Source organism: Anopheles stephensi, chromosome 2 (genome assembly GCF_013141755.1).
Source record: "Anopheles stephensi strain Indian chromosome 2, UCI_ANSTEP_V1.0, whole genome shotgun sequence".
Classification (NCBI taxonomy): Eukaryota; Metazoa; Arthropoda; class Insecta; order Diptera; family Culicidae; genus Anopheles; species Anopheles stephensi.
The window spans coordinates 11,987,986-12,009,240 of NC_050202.1; the positions used below are offsets into that span (position 1 = coordinate 11,987,986).

Below are 21,255 nucleotides of genomic sequence, written 5' to 3' on the forward strand. Positions count from 1 at the left end.
TCAATCACATGGACGTGATAGCGAAGTCCCATTACTTGCCATTCACGTGCATAATAATTCATGTGGTTCGTTTGCCAAAACCGTGCAGATCCCATTATCAAAGACCAACCCGAATGACACGGTACATCATCCAGGTGATAGGGCATCGGAGGCAGGCGTTTAATTCATCGTTTGGGGGATGGCCATCGGGAGCATTTTTACGAAAGCACATCACACGACCAGCCTCAAAAAAAAAACCCCGTACCCGTATCGTTCATCCGGAATTAGACGTAGATATTTTTCTGCGAGACAACGATAATCATTATCTCATCGGGTCTCGGGGAGAAGCGCTATTGGTTTGCATCCGATAGGGGCCTTATCGAATCGGTGCTTGATTGCCCGAAATGCCCGATATTGGCCGATTGGCCGATTTCTATAAAAATGCGCACCGCTCGTATGCTGCGGCTGAGACTCGTGTCGTGCTAGTGAAACAGTGGTGTACAGGTGCTCTGGTGGTGCTTGTGTTGATCGAATGTAAGTTGAAAGCGGAGTGTAAAGTAGTTGGAGTAGGTGCGAGAAGACGCGGCAGTATCCTGGAAGTATCTTCGTACTGGAAGAGCTTCTTACTGAGGTTTTAGTGCATAATTCTAACTAAGAACTGTGCTCAGAACTTCCTGGTCGTATTGTGAAGTTATTGGTTATGAATTAATCTAACTTCAATATTCATTTTCGATCTGTTATATTGGAATATTTCGATGAGCATCAGCTCACTATTAATAAAAGCCTCTCTGCTGTTAAGTGATCCCGGACTCGTCTAATAAAGAAAGCCGAAGCATTGTCTAGCTTCAGTTGAGGTACTGGTGCGACACACAAACCGATTATCGATTCTTCTCCAACAAAGATCACAACATACCAAAACGATAGTGCGTTGATAGGAGCGTGATTGAGATTATCTTTCCCATCCGATCTATGACGTACCTGACGTCGATGTAGATAGTAGACGGCTTCGCCAGGTTTGCTTCCTTTTCACCAAAAATTGGACAAAAGTACCTTGAAATGTCGAAAACGGTTGGCAGATTAACAAATTCACGCTACGGACACGCCACGATTAGCGCAATTCAGTGATCTCGGTACTCACCGGCTGATAAGCTGGGCTGCGATAAAGCAGCGGATAAATTGGTGCTAGATTGGTGTGCCCGCGTACAATGACTTTTTGAATCGGTCGAATCGGAAATTCGCCCCGTCAGCATTACGCATTACGAATTGAGTTTGTTGTTCTTCCAGATAAAGGTGACAATGGCCACCTCCAGCTGGGATAAGTTTATCCTACTGCTTTGGAAGAACTGCATCATCCAGAAGCGCCATTACGTGCAGACACTGTTCGAAATTCTGATCCCCGCCATCGCCTGCGTGGTGCTGATAGTGGTCCGCGGGCTGGTCGATGCGGATGTGTACGATGAACCGACCACATGGAAACCGCTGGAAATAAACACCGTTCGGCACATGATGTAAGTATGCAGTTTGGAGGTCTTAAAGCGGCCATACTAACCTTTGCCCCTGCCCTGTTTTGTGTTGATCAGGCCTGAACTGAACCCCAACATTACACCGCCCATAACGTTCCTGCTGGCGTACAGCCCTCAGTCTCCACTGACGGAAAGAATTATGAGGAGGGCCGTCGATCAGATACTGGAACCGATCGATGTAGTCGGGTTTGACTCCGGTCAGCGGATGGAGGACTTCTTCCGATTGAACTATTCCCTTGCTGGGGTAGAATTTCCGGACAGCTACCGCACCATGGATACACTCCCGAACAATGTTACCGTGTCGCTACGGTTCCCGGGCGAAATGCGAACGCTGCAGGATGACTTCACCGCGTTCTGGGCGAACTGGGCGACGGAGCTGATGTTCCCATCGTTCCAGATTGCGGGTGCGCGTGAGCGCGAACGAGACGATGCAGGCTATCCGGCGAACTACTACAACGAATCGTTCATCGCAGTACAGAGCGCAGTTTCGCGGGCGATCATATTGGAGCGGGATCCTTCGTTCGCACTGCCGGACATCTATCTGAATGTAAGTAGTGACTCTGGTAAGACGCTCTACTGCACGTGAGTCCATTAACAATTTCTCTCCCCACCACAGCGTTTCCCGTACCCACCGTACTACAGTGATCCACTGCTGACCGGGTTCGAAAATCTGCTCCCACTGATCGTTGTGATCGCGTTCTTCTACACCGCCATCAACACCGTCAAGTACATCACGGTCGAGAAGGAGAAGCAACTAAAGGAAGCGATGAAGATTATGGGCCTGCCGAGCTGGCTCCACTGGTCCGCCTGGTTCGTCAAGTGCCTGCTGCTCCTGATCGTATCGATCTCGCTGATCGTGATACTGCTCTGCGTCAACGTGACCACCAACACCGACCTGTCGATCTTCGAGTACGCCGAATGGACGGTCGTGTGGTTCTACCTGTTCGTGTTCAGCATCACAACGATCTGCTTCTGCTTTATGGTAAGCACGTTCTTCTCCAAGGCTAACATTGCGGCCGGCATTGCCGGTTTGCTCTGGTTCATCCTGATCGTGCCGTACAACATTGCGTTCTCCAACTACGACGACATGACGGTCGGCGCTAAGATGGCGCTCTGTCTCTTCTCCAACTCCGCCATGTCGTTCGGATTTATGCTGATGATGCGCCACGAAGGTACGGCCACGGGACTGCAGTGGTCGAACCTGTTCGATCCTGTCTCGGTGGATGATGATTTTTCCGTCGGTGATACGATGATCATGCTGTTGATCGATGCGCTCCTCTATCTGCTGATCGCACTGTACGTGGAGAAGGTGTTCCCGGGAGAGTTTGGTATTGCCGAGCCGTGGTACTTCCTGTACACGAAGAAGTTCTGGTGCAGGGAAAAGCAGCAAAAGCCGGAACCGGTATCGGTGATGGATAGCATCGGGCAGGATACGTCCAATATTGAGCGTGAACCGGACGGCAAGTACGCGGGCATCCGGATACGTAAGTTAAGGAAAGAGTTCAAGAAGAACAAAGTGGCTGTGCAGGGACTGAACCTTAACATGTACGAAGATCAGATTACGGTGCTGCTCGGACACAATGGGGCCGGCAAGACGACTACCATGTCGATGCTGACCGGCATGTTTTCACCCTCGTCCGGCACGGCGCTGGTCAATGGGTACGACATACGGAACAATATAGACGCGGTGCGAGGATCGCTCGGACTGTGCCCGCAGCACAACGTCCTGTTCAACGAGATGACCGTAGCGGAGCACATCGAGTTCTTTGCCCGGCTGAAGGGTGTACCGAGGAACAAAATTAAGGAAGAAATTCGCCATTACGTACAGTTGCTGGAGCTGGAGGATAAGCTCAACAAGCAGTCCCACACGTTGTCCGGTGGCATGAAACGGAAGCTTTCCGTGGGAATAGCACTTTGCGGTGGTTCGAAGGTGGTGCTTTGCGATGAGCCCACGTCCGGTATGGATCCTTCCGCTCGGCGCGCTCTGTGGGATTTGCTGATCAAGGAAAAGCAGGGCCGCACCATCCTGCTGTCGACGCACTTTATGGACGAGGCGGATATTCTGGGCGATCGGATCGCGATCATGGCCGAGGGAGAGTTGAAAGCGTGCGGATCCTCCTTCTTCCTGAAGAAACGGTTCGGGGTGGGCTATCGGTTGATTTGTGTGAAAGGTGCGAACTGTGATCGTGGCCGGCTGACGGGACTGCTCAGACAGCACATACCGAACATCAACATCGACACGGACATCGGGTCGGAGTTGTCGTACGTGCTGAACGAAAACTACACCGCCGTGTTTCAGGATCTGTTGCGCGATCTCGAGGACAACGTAGAGCAGTGCGGCATCACTAGCTACGGCATATCGTTGACCACGCTCGAGGAGGTGTTTTTGCGCGTCGGTAGTGATTCGTACGCGTTGGATCAAAAATCGGGCTCGAACGATATCGGGCAGGACAGTGACGGAGTGTCGGGCCTGGGTGATTCAACCGTCACGATGAGTCAGACGAGTGATACACAGCCGCTGCTCGGCGGGTCTGGGCTCGTTTGGAACCAGCTGTTTGCCATGCTGCTGAAAAAGTTCATATCCACCAAGAGAAGCTGGGTGCAGATGCTGGTGCAGGCATTGATACCGATCTACTTCGTGATTGTGACGGTTATTATTGTGAGGACCTTCCCGGGGCAGACCGATTTACCGCCGATACCGATCAACGTGTACAACTACACGGAGACAAACACGCTACTGCAGGCTTCCACCGCAAGCCCGTTCGTTGATGGATTTAGATCAGTGTTCGGAGCGTATCCCAGCACACACCGGCTGCGGATCATCGATACGGATATCGTGGACTACATACTAGAACTGGTAGGTGACTTTCAGGACTTTATAGTTGGTTTTCCCGGTATCTCTAACATATCTTTCCCGTTTCCAGTCGGTCGAGAATATAGGTCTGGTTAATCGAGCGTTCATGGCGGCTGCATCGATCACCAGCACGAACCACACCGTTTGGTGGAACCCGACCGGATTCCACACTGCACCTTTAGCACTGAACTTCATGTACAACGCTATCATCAAGTCAATCAACACCGACTTTGAGATTACCATTATCAACAAACCGCTTCCCTTCAAGGCTGAAACGAGAGTAAGTAAGGAATGATCCGTGCAGAAAAACAAACCTTAACTTGCCCCTTACCTCTCTCGATACAGTTCACGCAACTTCAGGCGGGCAATAACCTCGGCTTCCAGATCTCGTTCAACACCGGCTTCGCAATGTCCTTCATCGCGGCACTGTACATCATGTTCTACATCAAGGAGCGGACGAGCCGCGCCAAGCTGCTCCAGTTCGTCAGCGGCATCAACGTGTTTACGTTCTGGATCGTGTCCTTCCTGTGGGACTTCTTCACGTACATCATCACCGCACTTATCTACATTGCAACGCTGGCCGCCTTCCAGGAGGATGGTTGGTCCACGTTCGAGGAGCTCGGCCGCGTATTTCTGGTGCTGCTCGTGTTCGGCATAGCGTTCCTGCCCGTGACCTATCTGTTTTCGTTCTGGTTCGAAGTGCCGGCGACAGGTTTCGTGAAGATGATGATCGTGAACATCTTTACCGGTACGATCTTCTTTACCGCCGTGTTTCTGCTCGGCTTCGACGGGTTCGATCTGAAGGACGTCGCGAACGGGCTCGAGTGGGCATTCATGATATTCCCCCTGTTTTCGCTCAGCCAAAGTCTCAGCAACATTAACGTCCTGTCGACGACGGAATCCGTCTGCCGGGAGCAGTGCACGGAAGAGACGGCTGCCCTCTGCTCGAAGGAGTACATCTGTGCCCTGCTGCCCCAGTGCTGTGATACGAACATCTTCTCGTGGGAAACGACCGGCATCAACCGGCAGCTGCTGTATATGGGAGTGGTCGGGCTGGTCGGCTTTCTGATACTGATGGGCATCGAGTTTCGGGTGGTGGAACGCATGCTCAAACGTCGCAAGCGATCGTCCGGCACGCTACCACCGGCCAGCGAAGATCCCGCACTGGACGATGATGTGTGGGAAGAGAAGAGACGCGTGAAAGCGCTATCGGACGGTGAGCTTACCAACAAAAATCTGGTCGTAAGCGAACTGACCAAATACTACGGCAAGTTCCTGGCGGTGAATCAACTCTCGGTGTCGGTCGAAGGTTCGGAATGTTTCGGGCTGCTCGGTGTGAATGGTGCCGGTAAGACGTCCACGTTCAAGATGCTTACCGGCGATGAAAACATCTCGGCCGGTGAGGCATGGGTGAAGGGCATAAGCCTCAAGAGTAACCTCAACCAGGTGCACAAAGTGATCGGCTACTGTCCACAGTTTGATGCACTGCTGGAGGATCTTACCGGTCGGGAGACGATGAAGATCTTTGCCCTGCTGCGTGGCATCCCCAAGGACGAGATTGGATTCGAGACGGTACGTCTAGCGGAGGAGCTTAACTTCATGAAGCACATTGACAAGCGCGTCAAGGAGTACAGTGGGGGTAACAAGCGAAAGCTTAGCACCGCGCTGGCACTGCTGGCGAATCCGGCCGTCGTGTATCTGGACGAACCGACCACCGGTATGGATCCGGGCGCTAAGCGTCACCTGTGGAACGTTATCATCAACGTGAAGAAGGCGGGCAAATCGATCGTGCTCACGTCACACAGCATGGAAGAGTGTGAAGCGCTCTGCACCCGGCTAGCGATTATGGTGAACGGCGAATTCAAGTGTATCGGATCAACGCAGCACTTGAAGAACAAATTCTCCAAGGGTTACTTCTTGACGATTAAGCTTAACCGTACGGGCGACGGTTCCGCGGCTAATGCCGATCCGGTAAAACAGTTCGTGGCGCAAAACTTCACCCAGGCGGTGCTCAAGTAAGTTGCCACGCTAATCACGCTCTCATTCGCATAGCTATCTAAGCGGTTCAATTGATTGGGACCTTTCCAGGGAGGAGTATCACGACTCGATTACCTATCACATCACACAGTCCGAGCTGAAGTGGTCCACCATGTTCGGGCTGATGGAGCAAGCCAAAAGGACGCTCGACATCGAAGATTACGCCCTGGGGCAGACATCACTCGAGCAAGTGTTCCTGTTCTTCACCAAGTATCAGCGCGTTACCGACGATAACTAGGACGTAGGAAATGCCGGTCGGGGATCCTCTATTAGTTCGTTTAGTTTTTCACCCTTCATTGATGAAATACCACCAACATCTGTTTGTCGTGTTCGTGTACCTGATAAGGCGCTTACTGAAGTAGACCGAGAAATTTTGCCGGTGTCCCATTAAACCCGAACCTAGCACAGGTTTCTTCTTTTTCCCACTACTACCCGTACTCCAAAACCCTCCAAAACACACTCACTCACAGTAGTGTCGCCCTTAACGCACGTGAATCATTGATGAGATTTCGCTATCATTAATCCCTCCCTGGATCAATTTTGCGTTCGGCGGGTGTCGGGCGTTTTGTTGTGTTTCCGTTCCATCGGCCACCGTTCACGTTATCGGGTGGTTCGGGGCCGCGGGTGTGTTTTGAGGTTAGCGTTTCTCTCCTTTGCGCTAAGCCAGCCCCCGGTCGACATATCGATAAATGACCGGCGACCGGTGAGAATCGTTTCAGTCCGCTCGTAACCGTAGTGTTTGAAAGGGGTGTTCGTCAGCAACAAGTTCGGTCACAGGCAAGTGTTTCCGTTTCCGCATTCCGTTTCACTCGGTGTGCCACCACAATGTAGTTATAAGTGAGCCTGAAAGCAGAGACATTAAAACCAACCCAGCAGGTCTAGCATTATACGACAATCATCCATCGATATGGAACGGTTCTCACCGCGTAGGAAGTTAATTATGGACGTTATGTTAGGTGGTTCCCGGTTATGTGGGTGCGCCACACGGATCCCGCCAAATCGTTCGACCATGAACTCTGTAACAACTGTGGTGAAAGTTGAAGGACATTTCCGAATAAAAGTATGTTAACCAGTGTGTCTGATATAATCAGTGTGGAATTGATACTTACGCCGAGGATATCATCAGGACACACAAGAAGCAGCGCGTCGGTAGAATTCTTTGTGAAAGTGGTCTTCTTGGACAAGCATGACATCGATCTTACTCTGGTGAAAAAGCAAAACCTGTAGGTGAAGTTCTTCGAGAGGTCCAGGATCAGAATTTCTAACCTCAAAAAATCATGAGTAATCCCGACGCTTTTCGAGTGTTCTGGAGCGATGAATTCCCGCAGGAAAAAACCTTCTCACAGTAAAGTGCAAAATCATTGTCCGAAGCCTCGCAGTAAAGTGCTTTATCATTGCAAAACGTCGCCATGTCATCGTGTGGCCCTGGTGTGGCTGTGCTGCGTCATGGCACCACGCAAAAGAACTTTATTTATCCTTACCGGGCTTAGCAGTGTGTCGACATTCACACTGCGATAACGATTATCGCACTCGATAAAGATAATTCGTGCTGATTTGTTCGTGCGTTTGTGGTTTTGCGCACCGGAAACATCCGTCAGCAATCCGAGCCGATCTGTTGCGATAGGAGGGCAGGGATGTTTGTTGTACAACAGAGCTCCAATAATGATGTGCCAAGCAAATAAAAAGGAATATGTACTTCACTTTTCACCTTCACAGCGCAAAGAAAACCCCCCCAAAAAAAAATGACCACCTCAAACTGGGGCAAGTTCGTCTTGCTCCTGTGGAAGAACTGGATCATTACCAAGCGACACTACCTGCAGACATTCTTCGAAATAGCTATCCCCATACTAGCCTGCATTCTGCTGATAATAATACGTGGCTTAGTCGATGCGGAGGAGTTTGACGAACCGACCGTATTTAACCCGCTCGAGCTGGACACCATTTCACACCTGCGGTAAGTCTGCAATAGAGGAGGCAACGCATGTCATTAGAACGCTGGCTGATGGGATGCTTCTTTTAATTGCGCAGAAACAACCCAGACATAGAGCCCCCGATCATATACTCGATCGCGTACTCACCCCAAAGTCCTTTGCTGCAAAGCGTAGTACAACGGTCGGTCTCCTATCTGGATGAAGCGCTGGAAGTGTTAGCCTTCGCCAATGCACAACTGCTGCAGGCTCACCTGCAGGTGAACAATGTGCTGGTTGGCATCGAATTTCCCGATGCTTATGCAGTGAGTAGCTCCTTAGCGGTGGTTAGTGCTCGGGACTATGATTCATCCAGCATTCTCTTGCCCACCACCAGACGCTATCACAACTACCAGACCAAACAATTCTATCGCTGCGGTACCCAAGCGAGATGCGCACGTTCCGTGAGACGGGGTCCGAGTTCTGGAACAATTGGCAAACGGAGCGACTGTTTCCTCCGTTCCAAGTGCCGGGTGCACGGCAGTACGAGCGTGACGATGGTGGTTACCCGGCCAACTACTACAACGAAACGTTCCTTCAGGTTCAGAGTGCCATTTCGCGATCCATTCTGCAGGAGCGCGATCCCAACTACCAGTTCCCCGATGTGTATCTCAGCGTAAGTGATTCGCCAGATTCGTCTGCAGCGTAACGTGACGTGTCTAACTCGCCTCGGTGCCCTTGTTCCATCCACAGCGCTACCCTTATCCTCCCTTCTACAGTGACGTCTTGCTAACGGGACTCGAAAATCTGCTTCCCCTCATCATTGTGATCGCGTTCTTCTACACCTGCATCAACACCGTCAAGTACATCACGGTCGAGAAGGAACGGCAGCTGAAGGAAGCGATGAAGATCATGGGACTTTCCAGCTGGCTTCACTGGACCGCTTGGTTCGTGAAGTGCATCATCCTGCTCATCATTTCCATCTCCATCCTGACGATACTGCTGTGCGTCAGCATCACCAGCAACACCGAGCTGGCCATATTTACCTTCGCCAACTGGTTCGCGATCTGGTTCTACCTGTTCGTCTACAGCCTTGCCACCATCACGTTCTGCTTCATGATGAGCACCTTCTTCTCGAAGGCAAACACAGCGTCCGGCATTGCCGGGTTGATGTGGTTCGTGTTCGTGATGCCGTACAACATTGCGTTCTCCAACTACGACACGATGTCACTGTCGGCAAAGCTGGCGCTCTGTCTATTCCACAACTCGGCCATGTCGTTCGGCTTTATGCTGATAATGCGCCACGAAGGTACCACCAACGGGCTGCAGTGGTCGAACATGTTCGATCCGGTCACGGTGGATGATGATCTGAGCGTTGGTGCGACCATGATGATGCTGCTCGCCGACACGGTCATCTATCTCGTGATTGCGCTCTACGTGGAGAAGGTGTTCCCGGGCGAGTACGGCGTGGCGGAACCTTGGTACTTTCCGGTGACGAAGAAATTTTGGACCAATCAAGTGACGCCCGAGGCCAACAGTGCGGATGGCAGTGAGCAGCCCGATGCAAACAGTACCAGCGTAGAGCCGGAACCGGTCGGGAAGTATGCGGGCATTCGCATTAAGGGTTTACGGAAAGTGTTCAACAAAACGAAGGTTGCCGTTAAGGGACTTCATTTGAGCATGTTCGAGGATCAGATAACGGTGCTGCTGGGGCACAATGGAGCCGGCAAAACGACCACAATGTCCATGCTGACCGGTGTCTTCTCGCCCACGTCCGGTACGGCGCTCATCAACGACTGTGACATCCGGACGAATATAGAGGGCGCACGAAAGTCGCTGGGCCTGTGCCCGCAGCATAACGTGCTGTTTAACGAGATGACCGTTTCGGAGCACATTAAGTTCTTTGCCCGGCTGAAGGGTGTCGAGAGCAAAAACGTTCCACAGGAAATCGATCATTATGTGTCGGTGTTGCAGCTGGAAGATAAACGGCACGCCCAGAGCCATACGCTGTCCGGCGGTATGAAGCGCAAGTTGGCGGTCGGTGTGGCGCTGTGCGGTGGCTCGAAGGTGGTGTTCTGTGATGAGCCAACGTCGGGCATGGATCCGACCGCACGGCGCGCGCTCTGGGATCTGCTGATACAGGAGAAGCGTGGACGCACGATCTTACTGTCCACGCATTTCATGGATGAAGCGGACATACTGGGCGACCGTATCGCAATCATGGCGGACGGAGAACTGAAGGCAGCTGGGTCGTCCTTCTTCCTCAAGAAACGCTTCGGAGTCGGTTATCGGTTGATTTGCGTCAAGGATGACAGCTGTGATTCGACGCGCGTAACAGACCTCATGCGAAGACACATTCCCAACATTGAGGTTGACACGGACATCGGTACGGAGCTGTCGTACGTGCTGGACGATAACTATACCGCTCTGTTCCAACCGCTACTTCAGGATCTGGAAAATAACTCCAACTCGATCGGGATTAGCAGCTACGGCATATCGTTAACGACGCTGGAAGAGGTGTTCCTACGCGTCGGCAGTGACTCGCACGCTTTGGACAAAAAGCCCACCATAACCGATCCCGCCCGCCCTTACGCACTAGAACCCTCGAACGGTTCCACCGTCACACTAACGCTCGATCAGGAGGAACATAAGCTACTAACCGGATTCCCGCTACTCTCCAACCAACTGCTGGCCATGTTGCTCAAGAAAGCGATCGCTACCAAGCGCAGCTGGATCGCTCTGCTCGTACAGATCTTCATACCGATCTTCTTCGTCATCATGACGGTCGTGATCGTGCGCTCGTTCCCCGACTCTCTCGCACTGCCTCCGCTGACGATCGATTTTGACAGTTATGCCACCACCGTCACCGTGCTCGAGGGAACTTCTGCTGATACGAACGTGATACAGGCGTACCAACAGCTATTCGAAGGAACCGGCTCTAGCCGTTCGCTGCTAACGATTACCGAACCGATGGTAGATTACATCCTGCGAAGATACGGTCAGAATTTACCGCAGGTGAACAATGAGTTCATGGTGGGTGCCTCCATCACACCGACCAACCATACCGTTTGGTTTAACGCGCAAGGATTCCACACCGCACCGCTGGCCGTCAACACGTTCTACAATGCGATGTTGCGCACGGTCTGTGCGCAGTGTTCGATACTGATCACGAACCATCCGCTTCCGTTCCGTCCCGAGACTAGGGTAGGTAGGGGTGATACGTTTCTTGCATCTCGGAAGGTATAATTCAGGATCTCTCGTCCCGTTCTCCTAGTTCACGCAACTCCAGGCCGGTAACAACATGGGCTTCCAGCTCGCTTTCAATACAGGCTTTGCGATGGCATTTGTCGCAGCGCTCTACATCATGTTCTACATCAAGGAGCGTGTGACACGCGCTAAGTTGCTGCAGTTCGTTAGCGGTGCCAACGTGCTCGGATTCTGGCTGATATCGTTCCTTTGGGATTTTATGACATTCTTCGTGACGGTTATGTTCTACGTGGCGGTACTGGCCGCGTTCCAAGAGGATGGATGGTCAACCGGGGACGAGATTGGTGAGGTGCACTGCAAGGTTTTCTTCTTATCTCCATTGCTAACATGGGTTCGTTCACGTTTCTCCCACAGGTCGAGTCATTCTCGTAATGGTCGTGTTTGGCTTCGCCTTCCTACCGCTCACATATCTCTTCTCGTTCGCGTTCGACATACCGGCGAGCGGGTTCGTCAAGGTGATGATCCTCAACATCTTTACCGGTACGATCTTCTTCATGACCGTGTTTCTGCTCCTGTTCGATGGGTTCGATCTGCGCCACGTTGCCGAGGGCATGGAGTGGGCCTTCCTCATATTCCCCCTGTTTGCGTTAAGCCACTCGCTGAGCAACATGAACATTGCCGTCGCCACGCAGCAGGTGTGCGATTCGCAGTGCGCACTTATACCGAGCTGCACCCAGGAGTTGCTCTGTCAACTCTTCCCTCAGTGTTGCAGTAAGTAGGAAGATGGCATGCTGGTGTCTGGAGTGTAATTAACGTGTTTCAACCGCCTTTGTTTTTAGATACCGAAATATTTACCTTCGAGCGTACCGGGATCAGCCGCAATCTGATGTACCTGTTCGTGGTGGGGCTGGTTTCGTTCGTGCTGCTCATGTGCATCGAGTACCGCGTAATTGATCGGCTGTTCAAGCGCAAATCGAAACAGTCGGCCCCACCGACCGAAGCGGACGACATCGACTCGGACGTGCGCATGGAGAAGCTGCGCGTCCGGGGCCTTACCGAGGGTGAAATCGCTGCCAACAATCTGGTCCTGCGGGACGTGACCAAGTACTACAAGAAGTTCCTCGCCGTCAATCAGCTGTCGCTGGCCGTAGAGCATTCGCAGTGTTTCGGGCTGCTCGGTGTGAATGGGGCCGGCAAGACGACCACCTTCAAGATGATGACCGGTGACGAAAACATATCGTTCGGTGAGGCATGGGTGAACGGGGTGAGCCTGAAGAGCAACATGAACGAGGTACACCGGCGGATAGGGTACTGCCCGCAGTTCGATGCACTGATCGACGATCTAACTGGGCGTGAAACGTTAAGAATATTTGCCCTTCTGCGTGGTATACCGAGGACGGAGATTGCGGCCCTCTCGAACCGATTGGCGGAGGAGCTTAACTTTGCCAAACACATCGACAAGCAGACGAAGGCGTACAGTGGCGGTAACAAGCGTAAGCTTAGTACCGCACTTGCACTGATGGGAAATCCGGCCGTCGTGTATCTGGACGAGCCGACCACCGGTATGGATCCGGGAGCGCGTCGGCAGCTGTGGGATGTGGTTTGCAAAGAGCGAGCCGCTGGAAAAGCGATCGTCCTGACATCTCACAGTATGGAGGAGTGTGAGGCACTCTGTACCCGTCTAGCCATCATGGTGAACGGAGAGTTTAAATGTCTCGGCTCGACGCAGCACCTGAAGAATAAGTTCTCCAACGGGTACTTCCTCACAATCAAACTAAAACGCATCGACGAACCGAACGTTGAACGTATCGAGGAAGTTAAGCAGTACATCGTCCAGCGGTTCCCAGAGGCAGAATTAAAGTAAGTACAACTACCACTTCGAGTTATAACTATCTCCGACGAGAGTCATGGCACCCTACTAACTTTGACGTCTATCGTTCTCCCAACAACTTAGGGAAGAGTATCTCGAATCGGTAACGTATCAGATCCCGTCAGCCAACACCCGCTGGTCAACCATGTTCGGCATTATGGAGGACGCCAAAAAGGTGCTGGACATTGAAGACTATGCGTTGGGCCAGACGTCGCTCGAGCAGGTGTTTCTGTTCTTCACGAAATTCCAGCGTGTTGAGGATTAGGCGCAAACGATACCCCGATCGTTGTACCTCAGGAAGTTGGTTGGGGAAGGGATAGAATTAATGAAGGATCTTTGACGAAATCTGCTACGGGTAGGTGTTATTTATAACCGTGTGTATAAAGTGGGAAATATTTATTTTAAAGGAGCCTATGGTGGAGTCACATTAGCTACAATTTACCAAAAAAAAAGCAGAAGAAAATAAAGAATACTAACTCATAAATAATCGTCTTGGATGCTGATGCTGTTGCGTGTCAAACGACTATGGCGCAAAACCTCGAGTTGAGGCTTAACAGAACGATTCCAAAAATGATAGTTGAAACCGCGTTAAGAAGACTGAGAATACCTTAACTTGATAATATGACTCGAATATATTTTTCTGAATAACTTACTTACTTACTTATCAGGCGCTACAACCGCTTTGCGGTCTTGGCATGCTGCAACAATCCTCAATACCGCCCACGGTTTAGCGCCGTCGTCTGCCAATCCGTTATCCCGGCCGTTCTGGCCCGGACGCATCAACGCCATCACTCCATCTCAATTTGGGCCTACCACGCCTCCTCTGTCCGTGTGGACGGCCTAAAAGGATTTTACGGGCTGGGTCGTCCGGTGTGATTCTCATGACACCGTAGATCACCGTGTAAGATCACCTTACAGCTCGTAGAGCTCGTCATTGTAGCGGCTCCTCCATTGTCCTTCCAAACATACACGGGGCCAAAAATCCTTCTGAGCATCTTCCTCTCGAACGCGGCCAAGAGGGCTTCGTCAGTTTTGGACAGAGTCCATGTCTCAGAGGAGCATGTGTGTACTGGGACTATAAATGTTCTGTACAATCCCAGCTTCGTCCGTCGCGACAGGTATTTTGATTGGAGTAGTTTCCTCAGGCTATAGTATGCCCGGTTGGCAGCCAGCACCCCTGCCTGTGTCAATGTTGTTGCCGGTGTGCTGACTTTTGACCCCAGGTAGGTGAAGTTTTGGACGACCTCGAAGGTGCGGTCACCTATATGTAATGATGCTAATTTACAATCAGCGTTTGTTAGCAGGGCCGCTGGTGGTGCCATCATCATTTTGGTTTTCGCCTCGTTAATCTCCAACCCGAGGTTCTGTGCCGCACGCTCGATCCTTTGATAAGCTTCTGCTACATAGGAGAGCCTCAAACCAATGATGTCTATTTGAGTCAGCGTATGCCAGGATCTGGATTGACTTATAGAAGCTGGTCCCTGAAGTTTCCACCTCCGAGTCGCGGATGGCTCTCTCTAGCGCAAGGTTGGAAAGGAGACAGGCAAGCCCACCTCCCTCTGGCGCAAACCCTTGTTGGTAGCAAAGGGCCCTGAGAGTTTTCCATCCACCTTTGTCGTTCTTACAAGCCTGGTACGCTTGGCCAGAATTCCAAAAGAGCTCATTGCGTCGTATAATTTTACCCTGGCTAAGCTGTCATATGCGGCTTTAAAATCAATGAAGCGATGGCCATCTTCTCCAAGATTTGCCGCATCATGAAGATCTGGTCAGTGGTTGATTTTCCGTTTCGGAATCCTCTCTGATAGTTTCCGACTATTCTGAACAACTACAAGCAATAAACATTTATGTTCGGATATTATAAGCTTAAGAGGCAATACTTAAAAAAAAAAAAAACCCATACATTACAGCTAAATACTTCACAGAATATACAACGATTCATTCTTGCTTGCTTTATTCAACCAATCGAGGAAGTGAATTCTATCCACACAACGTAACGCATCGCTCTAGTTATGATGTGTTGCCAATTGTATATTCCTGCTGCTTGATTGTATCAAATATTGACCTTCAGAGACCATAAAAAAGTACGACAGTAGTGTAATAATTGTAATAATCAGAAGCGAATTGGAAACGGTAAGTATTACGCGAATCGTTTTTTTTTGTGTGGAATCGTTTTGCTAGGTAGATTCCAATAGTTTTCTTCTTCTTCTTTTTAACATTTCAAAATGGCGACGACCGCTTGTGACTAATTTCATACTGATTTAGTATGTTTTCCCTCAAGAGCTCACCCCCCGCCCGGGAAATCCATTCCTAGGAACCGGATCGAGAGAGAGAGAGAGAGAGAGAAACCAAATCGTGACCAGTAGAGTTTAAATACTTTAAAAAAGAACGTACGTAATACCATAAACGTCACAACGAAAAACGGGTAGAAACATTTTTGGAAAATGTTTTGTTATCTTTAATTACCAACATTCATTCACGCAGCTTCCGATGGACTTCCCCCATCGCTTCAAGCTTCCCGCCAGAAGAAACACACACATTCACAACTACCACATATAAAATCAGTACATCTACAAGGGACAGGGGAGTATCATCGGTGTGTACTCGGTATGCTATCCACCATCACTATACCCCATCATATCACGCCATCTAACAGCATCCCATTGCAAGACAAATCAAAATCCTGGTCACAACTCCCACCGAATGGCTGCTGTAGTGAGCGGTTGAACTAGCAATGGCAGTGGCGAAACAACCTGCACTCGAGCAAGACAGAGAGAGTGTGTGTGTTTAACACATCGTTAGCTATTTTCCTGGGAGAGTCGCCGCTTAACATTCCGAATCCGGTCCGTTCCCCGGTTTCTGTGTTAGTAGAGTGATGATAAAGGGAAATGCACTTGCAGCTACTTACTGACAGATGACGGTTGATAGCCTTTCCCAGCTTACTTATTTACGTTGCGCCGGCGGAACGTACATGGGTCGCTGTTCACGAAACTTCCCACCCGGCCGCTGTTGACCGCCGTGTGGTTGCATCTGCGACTGATGGTGGTGTTGTGGCATATGGCCACCCTGCTGCTGTTGCTGCTGCTGCTGCTGCTGGGAGAGATGGTGCTGCTGTTGTGGCGGTTGCTGCTGCTGCTGCTGCTGGGGCTGATGCAGGTGATGTTGGGCTGGTTGATACTGGTTCATTACGGGCGGTAGCTGACCCTGTCCCGGAGGTGTTGGCATCGGCGAGGGCACCGGTGGCATTGGGCCCGGTTTAAACGGCGCATAGTGCGTGTGCTGGTTGGTAACATCCTGCATCGGAGCCTGGTACGCTCCCGGGGCGGCCGCCATCGCGTGATGCGGTACGTGGTGATGTTGATGCGGAAGATGCGGATGCGGTGCACCCGGATGGGGAGCAAACGGCACGGGTGCGGCGGCGGCGGCTGCCGGATGGGGTGGTGGCAGGTGAGGTGTGGAGGGTGCGGGATTGTATCCGAGAGCCATCGGAGCGGGTGCGGCCGGGGTCGGTGCCTGCGTGATGGGGATGCAGTCCTTTTTCAACACCTCCTCGTAGTTGCCGTATTCGAGAAAATGCACCACGAACGTATTCTTCGACGTGTCAGTAATTTCGGCCGTGTAGAACTGTTGGAACAATGGCAACGTTAATAGATTGTATTTAAAAAACAATTCCTATTGCACCAATATCACATTGTATGTACTTACCCCTCCATCTTCCCAGTACTTTGCCCAGCATCGGTCGCCAATCTTCCAGTTGGGATAGACGGCGGGCATTGTGGCAGCGGCCTGAGCCATCGGTGCCGGCGCCATCGGCATACCGGCCGGACCAAGCGCACCATGACCGGGAACAGATCCCGGTTGCGGTGCGGTGGCAATTACGGTGGTAGCTGGTGGTGGCGCTTGGGCCAGCACACCGGTCGGTGTTACGTTCGGGCCCGGCATCGGCATCACGTTGGGCCCGACCGGTGAAACGGTCGGCGGAACAGGGCCGGGCGTACCGAGGTGCGGTGGTTGCTGCATCGGATCAAACTGTTGCTGGCTTTTCAGCACATTCAAAGCAAACTCGTTCGTCTGCTTGTTCTGGAAACCCATGATCTGGTAGGGATTGTAGTTGTAGCCGTTCGGAAGCTGGATGAAGTTCTTCGGCACGTTCGGTGGTCCACCACCACCACCGACACCGATGCCCGGCGACGGTGTGACCGGAGCGCCTGGCGATGGTCCACCCGGACCTGCCGTGCCAGTGGGCACTGCCATCGGTTGAGAGGCTACTCCCGGTGGAGAGGCTACCTGCGGTACATGTTGCTGCTGCTGCTGCTGCTGCTGCACTACCGATGAAGCGTGATTGTTTGCGCTTGTCTGCTTCATCGAACCGGGTTTGTTTGCCGTGGAGGATGAGGAAGCAGATGAGGCGGGCGCATGGGAAGCATTGTTGTTACTGTTCGTGGCGTTATAGCCCGACGGTTTGCTGTCGGATATTTGCATGCTTCCCATCTGTTCCGTCACCTGGTTCACCTTGCTATTCGCGTTCGCTGCTCCTTGTTTGCCACCGGATGAGCTGTAGGAGGATGAATGCTGCTCAGGGGGGTGGTTGCTATGCGCAGCATTCGAATGCGACGGCGGCTGCTGCTGGGTTCCGTGATGACCCTTTGAAGATCCTTTTTTTGATTGCTGCGAGCTGCTGGTGGTTGTGGTGGTGCTGGTGCTCGGTGGCGCATTACCTCCAGCATACTTATGAGATTCATCTTTTCCTCCATAGCGGCCACCTTTGTTAGTTGAGTTCTAATATGGAGAGGATGATAGGTTTTAAACACACAGAAAACGTTATACATCTAAGCTTGGAATAGTCAGCTAAAAAGACGTTCGAGGCTAAAAAGGATTCATCTGCCAAGGACACATCGAGAAAGGAAGGTATGCTAGACCCCTATTGAGATGGAGTGATGTGACGCCAGAAAAGCTTGGATCGGATATTGGATTAGATAAGTGTCCAGCATCGCCAACAAACGATTATACCGGAGATCTAATGGCAAAGGAGCTTTTGAACTCAATCAAATATTCATTTATAAAAATGCCTTCCTGAAAATGGATTGCGTTGCATAAATTCAGGCGCTTACTCGCTCCCTGGAGGAGCGCTTACTCAAGCCCTTACTCAAGAAGGCGCAAACCTACCTTGGGTCCATTATTACCACCGCCACTGTAATTGTTGCCATGGTTACCGCCGCCGCCGCTGCCGCCACCACCACCACTGGCCTGCTGATTGTATTGCTGGTTTCCGTTGACTGCATTGCCGTTGTTATACGACGAGCCAGATCCCGGGTGCTGATTGTGGTACCCCGACTGCTTGGATGCACCTCCGTAGGATGATTGTTGCGGCTGCTGCTGTTGGGGCGTGGCTCCACTTTGCGTCCCGGAACCGGATTTTCCACCCGCCGTGCGACCTTCGTGCGAACCCGAACCGTACTGTGCCGATGGTTGCTGGTTTCGGCTTTCCGAACCGTAACTGTTACCGTACCCGCCGCCGGATGCATTAGTGTTCGACTGACCTTTTCCGTTGTATTTGCCACCGCCAGTAGCGTTGCTGTTGCTGCTGTTGTTGTTGTAACCGTCTGCGCGCTGCTGCTGCTGTGAGCTATGGCTGTAACCGGAGCTCTGATGTTGTTGGTTGTATTTCGAATCACCTCCACCACCGCGCGAATTTCCACCCCGTGCACCACCGGCACCGGAAGATGGGGGATTGTTGGACGTGTTGGTAGAATGGCTTTCGCTCGCGTTCGCACCTCGGTACCGGCTGTTACCCGACGAGCCGTAATAATCCGACTGTTTGTAACCGGACTGCTGATCTCGCGATTGATTCGCATACTGGCCATGGTTTCCTTGCTGGTGCTGCTGTGGCTCACCCCGGCCCCTGTCTCCCCCTCCCCGCCCAGAAGAGGAGGTGGCTGTGTTGCGATTGGCAAAACTGCTTGAAATATTATTCTCAAACCGTTGCTGGTTGTAGCTTTTCGAGCTGCTACCATTAACCATTTGACTGCCGCCGTTGGAATTGTGGTTGCCAGCAGCGCTATCACCATGGGAACGGGTCGTAGCAGGCGCATTCTTCGACGGTTGATGGTGGTTGCGATTGCTGCCCGTCTGCCGACCGGAACTATCGCTTCGCGCTCGGCTCTGTTCCTTTCCTTCGACCGGTGTCGATTCTTTGCTCGTTTTCTTGCCACCACCGGCACCGCCAGACCCGGACGATGGTTCCGTATCCGCCAGAATATCGCCAAAATAATCAAACAACGACACCTTGCCGGATGGTTTCGATTGCAGCAGCTCGGCATCATCGTCCCGCTTGCCGAATCCTCGTTTGCCGCCCGATTTTCCACCTCCGTCCATCTTGCCACCGCCTCCCTCGGCCTGTGCCTGTTTGCGGTCCTCTATTCGCTGCAGGTTGCTCAGCGCCCGATGCACATTGTTGCGCGTCAGCTTCAGCGCGTGGGTCGCCTGATCCTCGGTGAAACCCTTGTCCATTATTTTCTGCACGTTCGCATCAACCATCTGCTTCGCACCGCCACCGAACGTTTTCTTCGTGCCCAGCTTGGTTGCCTCCGCGATGGCATCGTTACGCAGCGCGTTGAAGGCCGTATTTTCCGTCGACTCTTCCTTCTCTTTCGGCTGCAGGCTCTTAAAGTCTTTGTCGCTGTTCGCAACCGGTTGCTGTATTTTCTGCCCGAACGGAATCCATGGCGGTGGGCCGGATGTGCTGAACATCAACCGTCCGCCCTTCGCATACTTGGCCATGGTGCGGCTCAGTTCCCATTTCTCTACCAGCGCCGTAACGTGCCCGCCCAGCACCTGTACGTTTTTGTCGCTCAGCATCATCACACCCTGCATGATGCGGATGGGGCCATTTTTCAGCAGAATCTTTGTGCCCGGCGGTGTGTTTAAGCTGAGCGACGGTATATGCTCATGTTCCAGCGCAACGTACTGCGTTTGACCGTCCGTCACGGTAAGCTTCAGCAGGCGGGGAGCAACTTTCGACTCTTCGTTTACCTTCGGGGCGCCGAGATTGCGCAGCTTGACCAGCTGCACCACACTGGGCCCATCGAAGCTGTCCGATTTTGCACCCCGGGAAGCCAAGCTACTGAGCGCTCCGGCGCCATACTCCCGCAAATCGACCTGCAGAAGAGAAAGGTTGACGTAAAACGTTGGTAAAAAAAATATTCCCGGTCCAAGTAGGCTAGCGATGCGTTGCGAACGATGCGTGCATTGCAAGAGGAGCGAGACAAGCAAAAAAAAAAGCTGCCATGCAACGGAAACTTACATTCAAGGCCAATTTCACAACCTGCTTCACGTCGACGTTCGTGGAGGTTCCATTTTTTTCACCTTCCAGCAGCTTGTCTAAGCCGGGTTGCGTGATGTACCTAGATCGTAGGAATACGCGAAGGAAATGCAAATCAGAACCGCTCTTGTTTTCTTCTGCGCAGTTTAGCAGCCAGACGTGACCACACACTTTGTTCAGCCCTCCCGATACTAACCATCCTTGCTCCTGCAACTGTTCTAGCAGACCCATTCTGCACGCCTGCGGGTAGTGCTGCGATCAATCTTCACCGTCTCCGAGCAAGAAGCTCCCGAAACCGAACAAAAGACCAATCAATACCGTCGCCGAGTTAGTTCGCACGGAGCGCTTGCAAACGCCAATCACACACACACACGCTGGACACAGTTGTAAGTCCGGCAAGTATAGTTCGTTCTGGAATTACGCTAGTAAGCGAAATTTGCCGTCCACTTCCGCAAATCCTCGATTGGCAAAAACGCGAAAAATGCACAAGCTACTCTTTTTTGTTCGATCTTTTCGACACACACACGCGTTTGACAGTTGCAGCAAGAAAGGGGGAAAAA

The 21,255-nt window shown here is 51.9% G+C and overlaps 3 protein-coding genes across 4 annotated transcripts; 2 read left to right on the forward strand and 1 right to left on the reverse strand.

Annotated features, from left to right (window-relative positions):
* The first annotated feature begins 446 nt into the window (after positions 1-446).
* Positions 447-7,480, forward strand: LOC118504040 (ATP-binding cassette sub-family A member 3-like). Its single transcript, XM_036038037.1, has 7 exons — positions 447-513; positions 1,264-1,487; positions 1,560-2,049; positions 2,119-4,359; positions 4,427-4,636; positions 4,702-6,371; positions 6,445-7,480. Exons 2-7 carry the CDS (start codon positions 1,276-1,278, stop codon positions 6,629-6,631), a joined length of 5,010 nt encoding a protein of 1,669 aa, XP_035893930.1. The 5' UTR covers positions 447-513; positions 1,264-1,275; the 3' UTR covers positions 6,632-7,480.
* On the forward strand, positions 6,639-13,861 carry LOC118504041 (ATP-binding cassette sub-family A member 3-like). The gene is made up of 9 exons (XM_036038038.1): positions 6,639-7,170; positions 8,110-8,347; positions 8,422-8,626; positions 8,698-8,976; positions 9,054-11,504; positions 11,575-11,851; positions 11,922-12,278; positions 12,347-13,367; positions 13,462-13,861. The coding sequence occupies exons 2-9, from the start codon at positions 8,136-8,138 to the stop codon at positions 13,640-13,642; spliced, it is 4,983 nt and encodes a 1,660-aa protein (XP_035893931.1). The 5' UTR covers positions 6,639-7,170; positions 8,110-8,135; the 3' UTR covers positions 13,643-13,861.
* A 1,417-nt stretch (positions 13,862-15,278) lies between these two features.
* Positions 15,279-21,248, reverse strand: LOC118504042 (ataxin-2 homolog). Of its 2 annotated transcripts, XM_036038041.1 has the most exons (6): positions 20,892-21,248; positions 20,678-20,777; positions 18,541-20,532; positions 17,080-18,153; positions 16,283-16,998; positions 15,279-16,127 (listed from the first exon to the last, which is right to left on the reverse strand). In XM_036038041.1, exons 1-5 carry the CDS (start codon positions 20,924-20,926, stop codon positions 16,318-16,320), a joined length of 3,882 nt encoding a protein of 1,293 aa, XP_035893934.1. In that variant the 5' UTR covers positions 20,927-21,248; the 3' UTR covers positions 15,279-16,127; positions 16,283-16,317. The 2 variants fall into 2 exon arrangements, with proteins under 2 accessions (XP_035893934.1, XP_035893933.1); XM_036038040.1 differs by having other exon boundaries at positions 15,279-16,998.
* Positions 21,249-21,255: the final 7 nt, after the last annotated feature.

Excerpts from the sequence above, each read along its gene's own strand:
- LOC118504040 (XM_036038037.1), top strand. The coding sequence starts at position 1,276 with ATGGCCACCTCCAGCTGGGATAAGTTTATCCTACTGCTTTGGAAGAAC. Across the intron at positions 4,637-4,701 it reads CCTTCAAGGCTGAAACGAGA|TTCACGCAACTTCAGGCGGG; the intron begins GTAAGTAAGGAA and ends CTCTCGATACAG. Across the intron at positions 6,372-6,444 it reads TTCACCCAGGCGGTGCTCAA|GGAGGAGTATCACGACTCGA; the intron begins GTAAGTTGCCAC and ends GGACCTTTCCAG.
- LOC118504041 (XM_036038038.1), top strand. The coding sequence starts at position 8,136 with ATGACCACCTCAAACTGGGGCAAGTTCGTCTTGCTCCTGTGGAAGAAC. Across the intron at positions 8,627-8,697 it reads AATTTCCCGATGCTTATGCA|ACGCTATCACAACTACCAGA; the intron begins GTGAGTAGCTCC and ends GCCCACCACCAG. Across the intron at positions 12,279-12,346 it reads ACTCTTCCCTCAGTGTTGCA|ATACCGAAATATTTACCTTC; the intron begins GTAAGTAGGAAG and ends CTTTGTTTTTAG.
- LOC118504042 (XM_036038041.1), bottom strand. The coding sequence starts at position 20,926 with ATGGGTCTGCTAGAACAGTTGCAGGAGCAAGGATG. Across the intron at positions 20,533-20,677 it reads TTGTGAAATTGGCCTTGAAT|GTCGATTTGCGGGAGTATGG; the intron begins GTAAGTTTCCGT and ends TCTCTTCTGCAG. Across the intron at positions 18,154-18,540 it reads GTGGTAATAATGGACCCAAG|AACTCAACTAACAAAGGTGG; the intron begins GTAGGTTTGCGC and ends TCTCCATATTAG.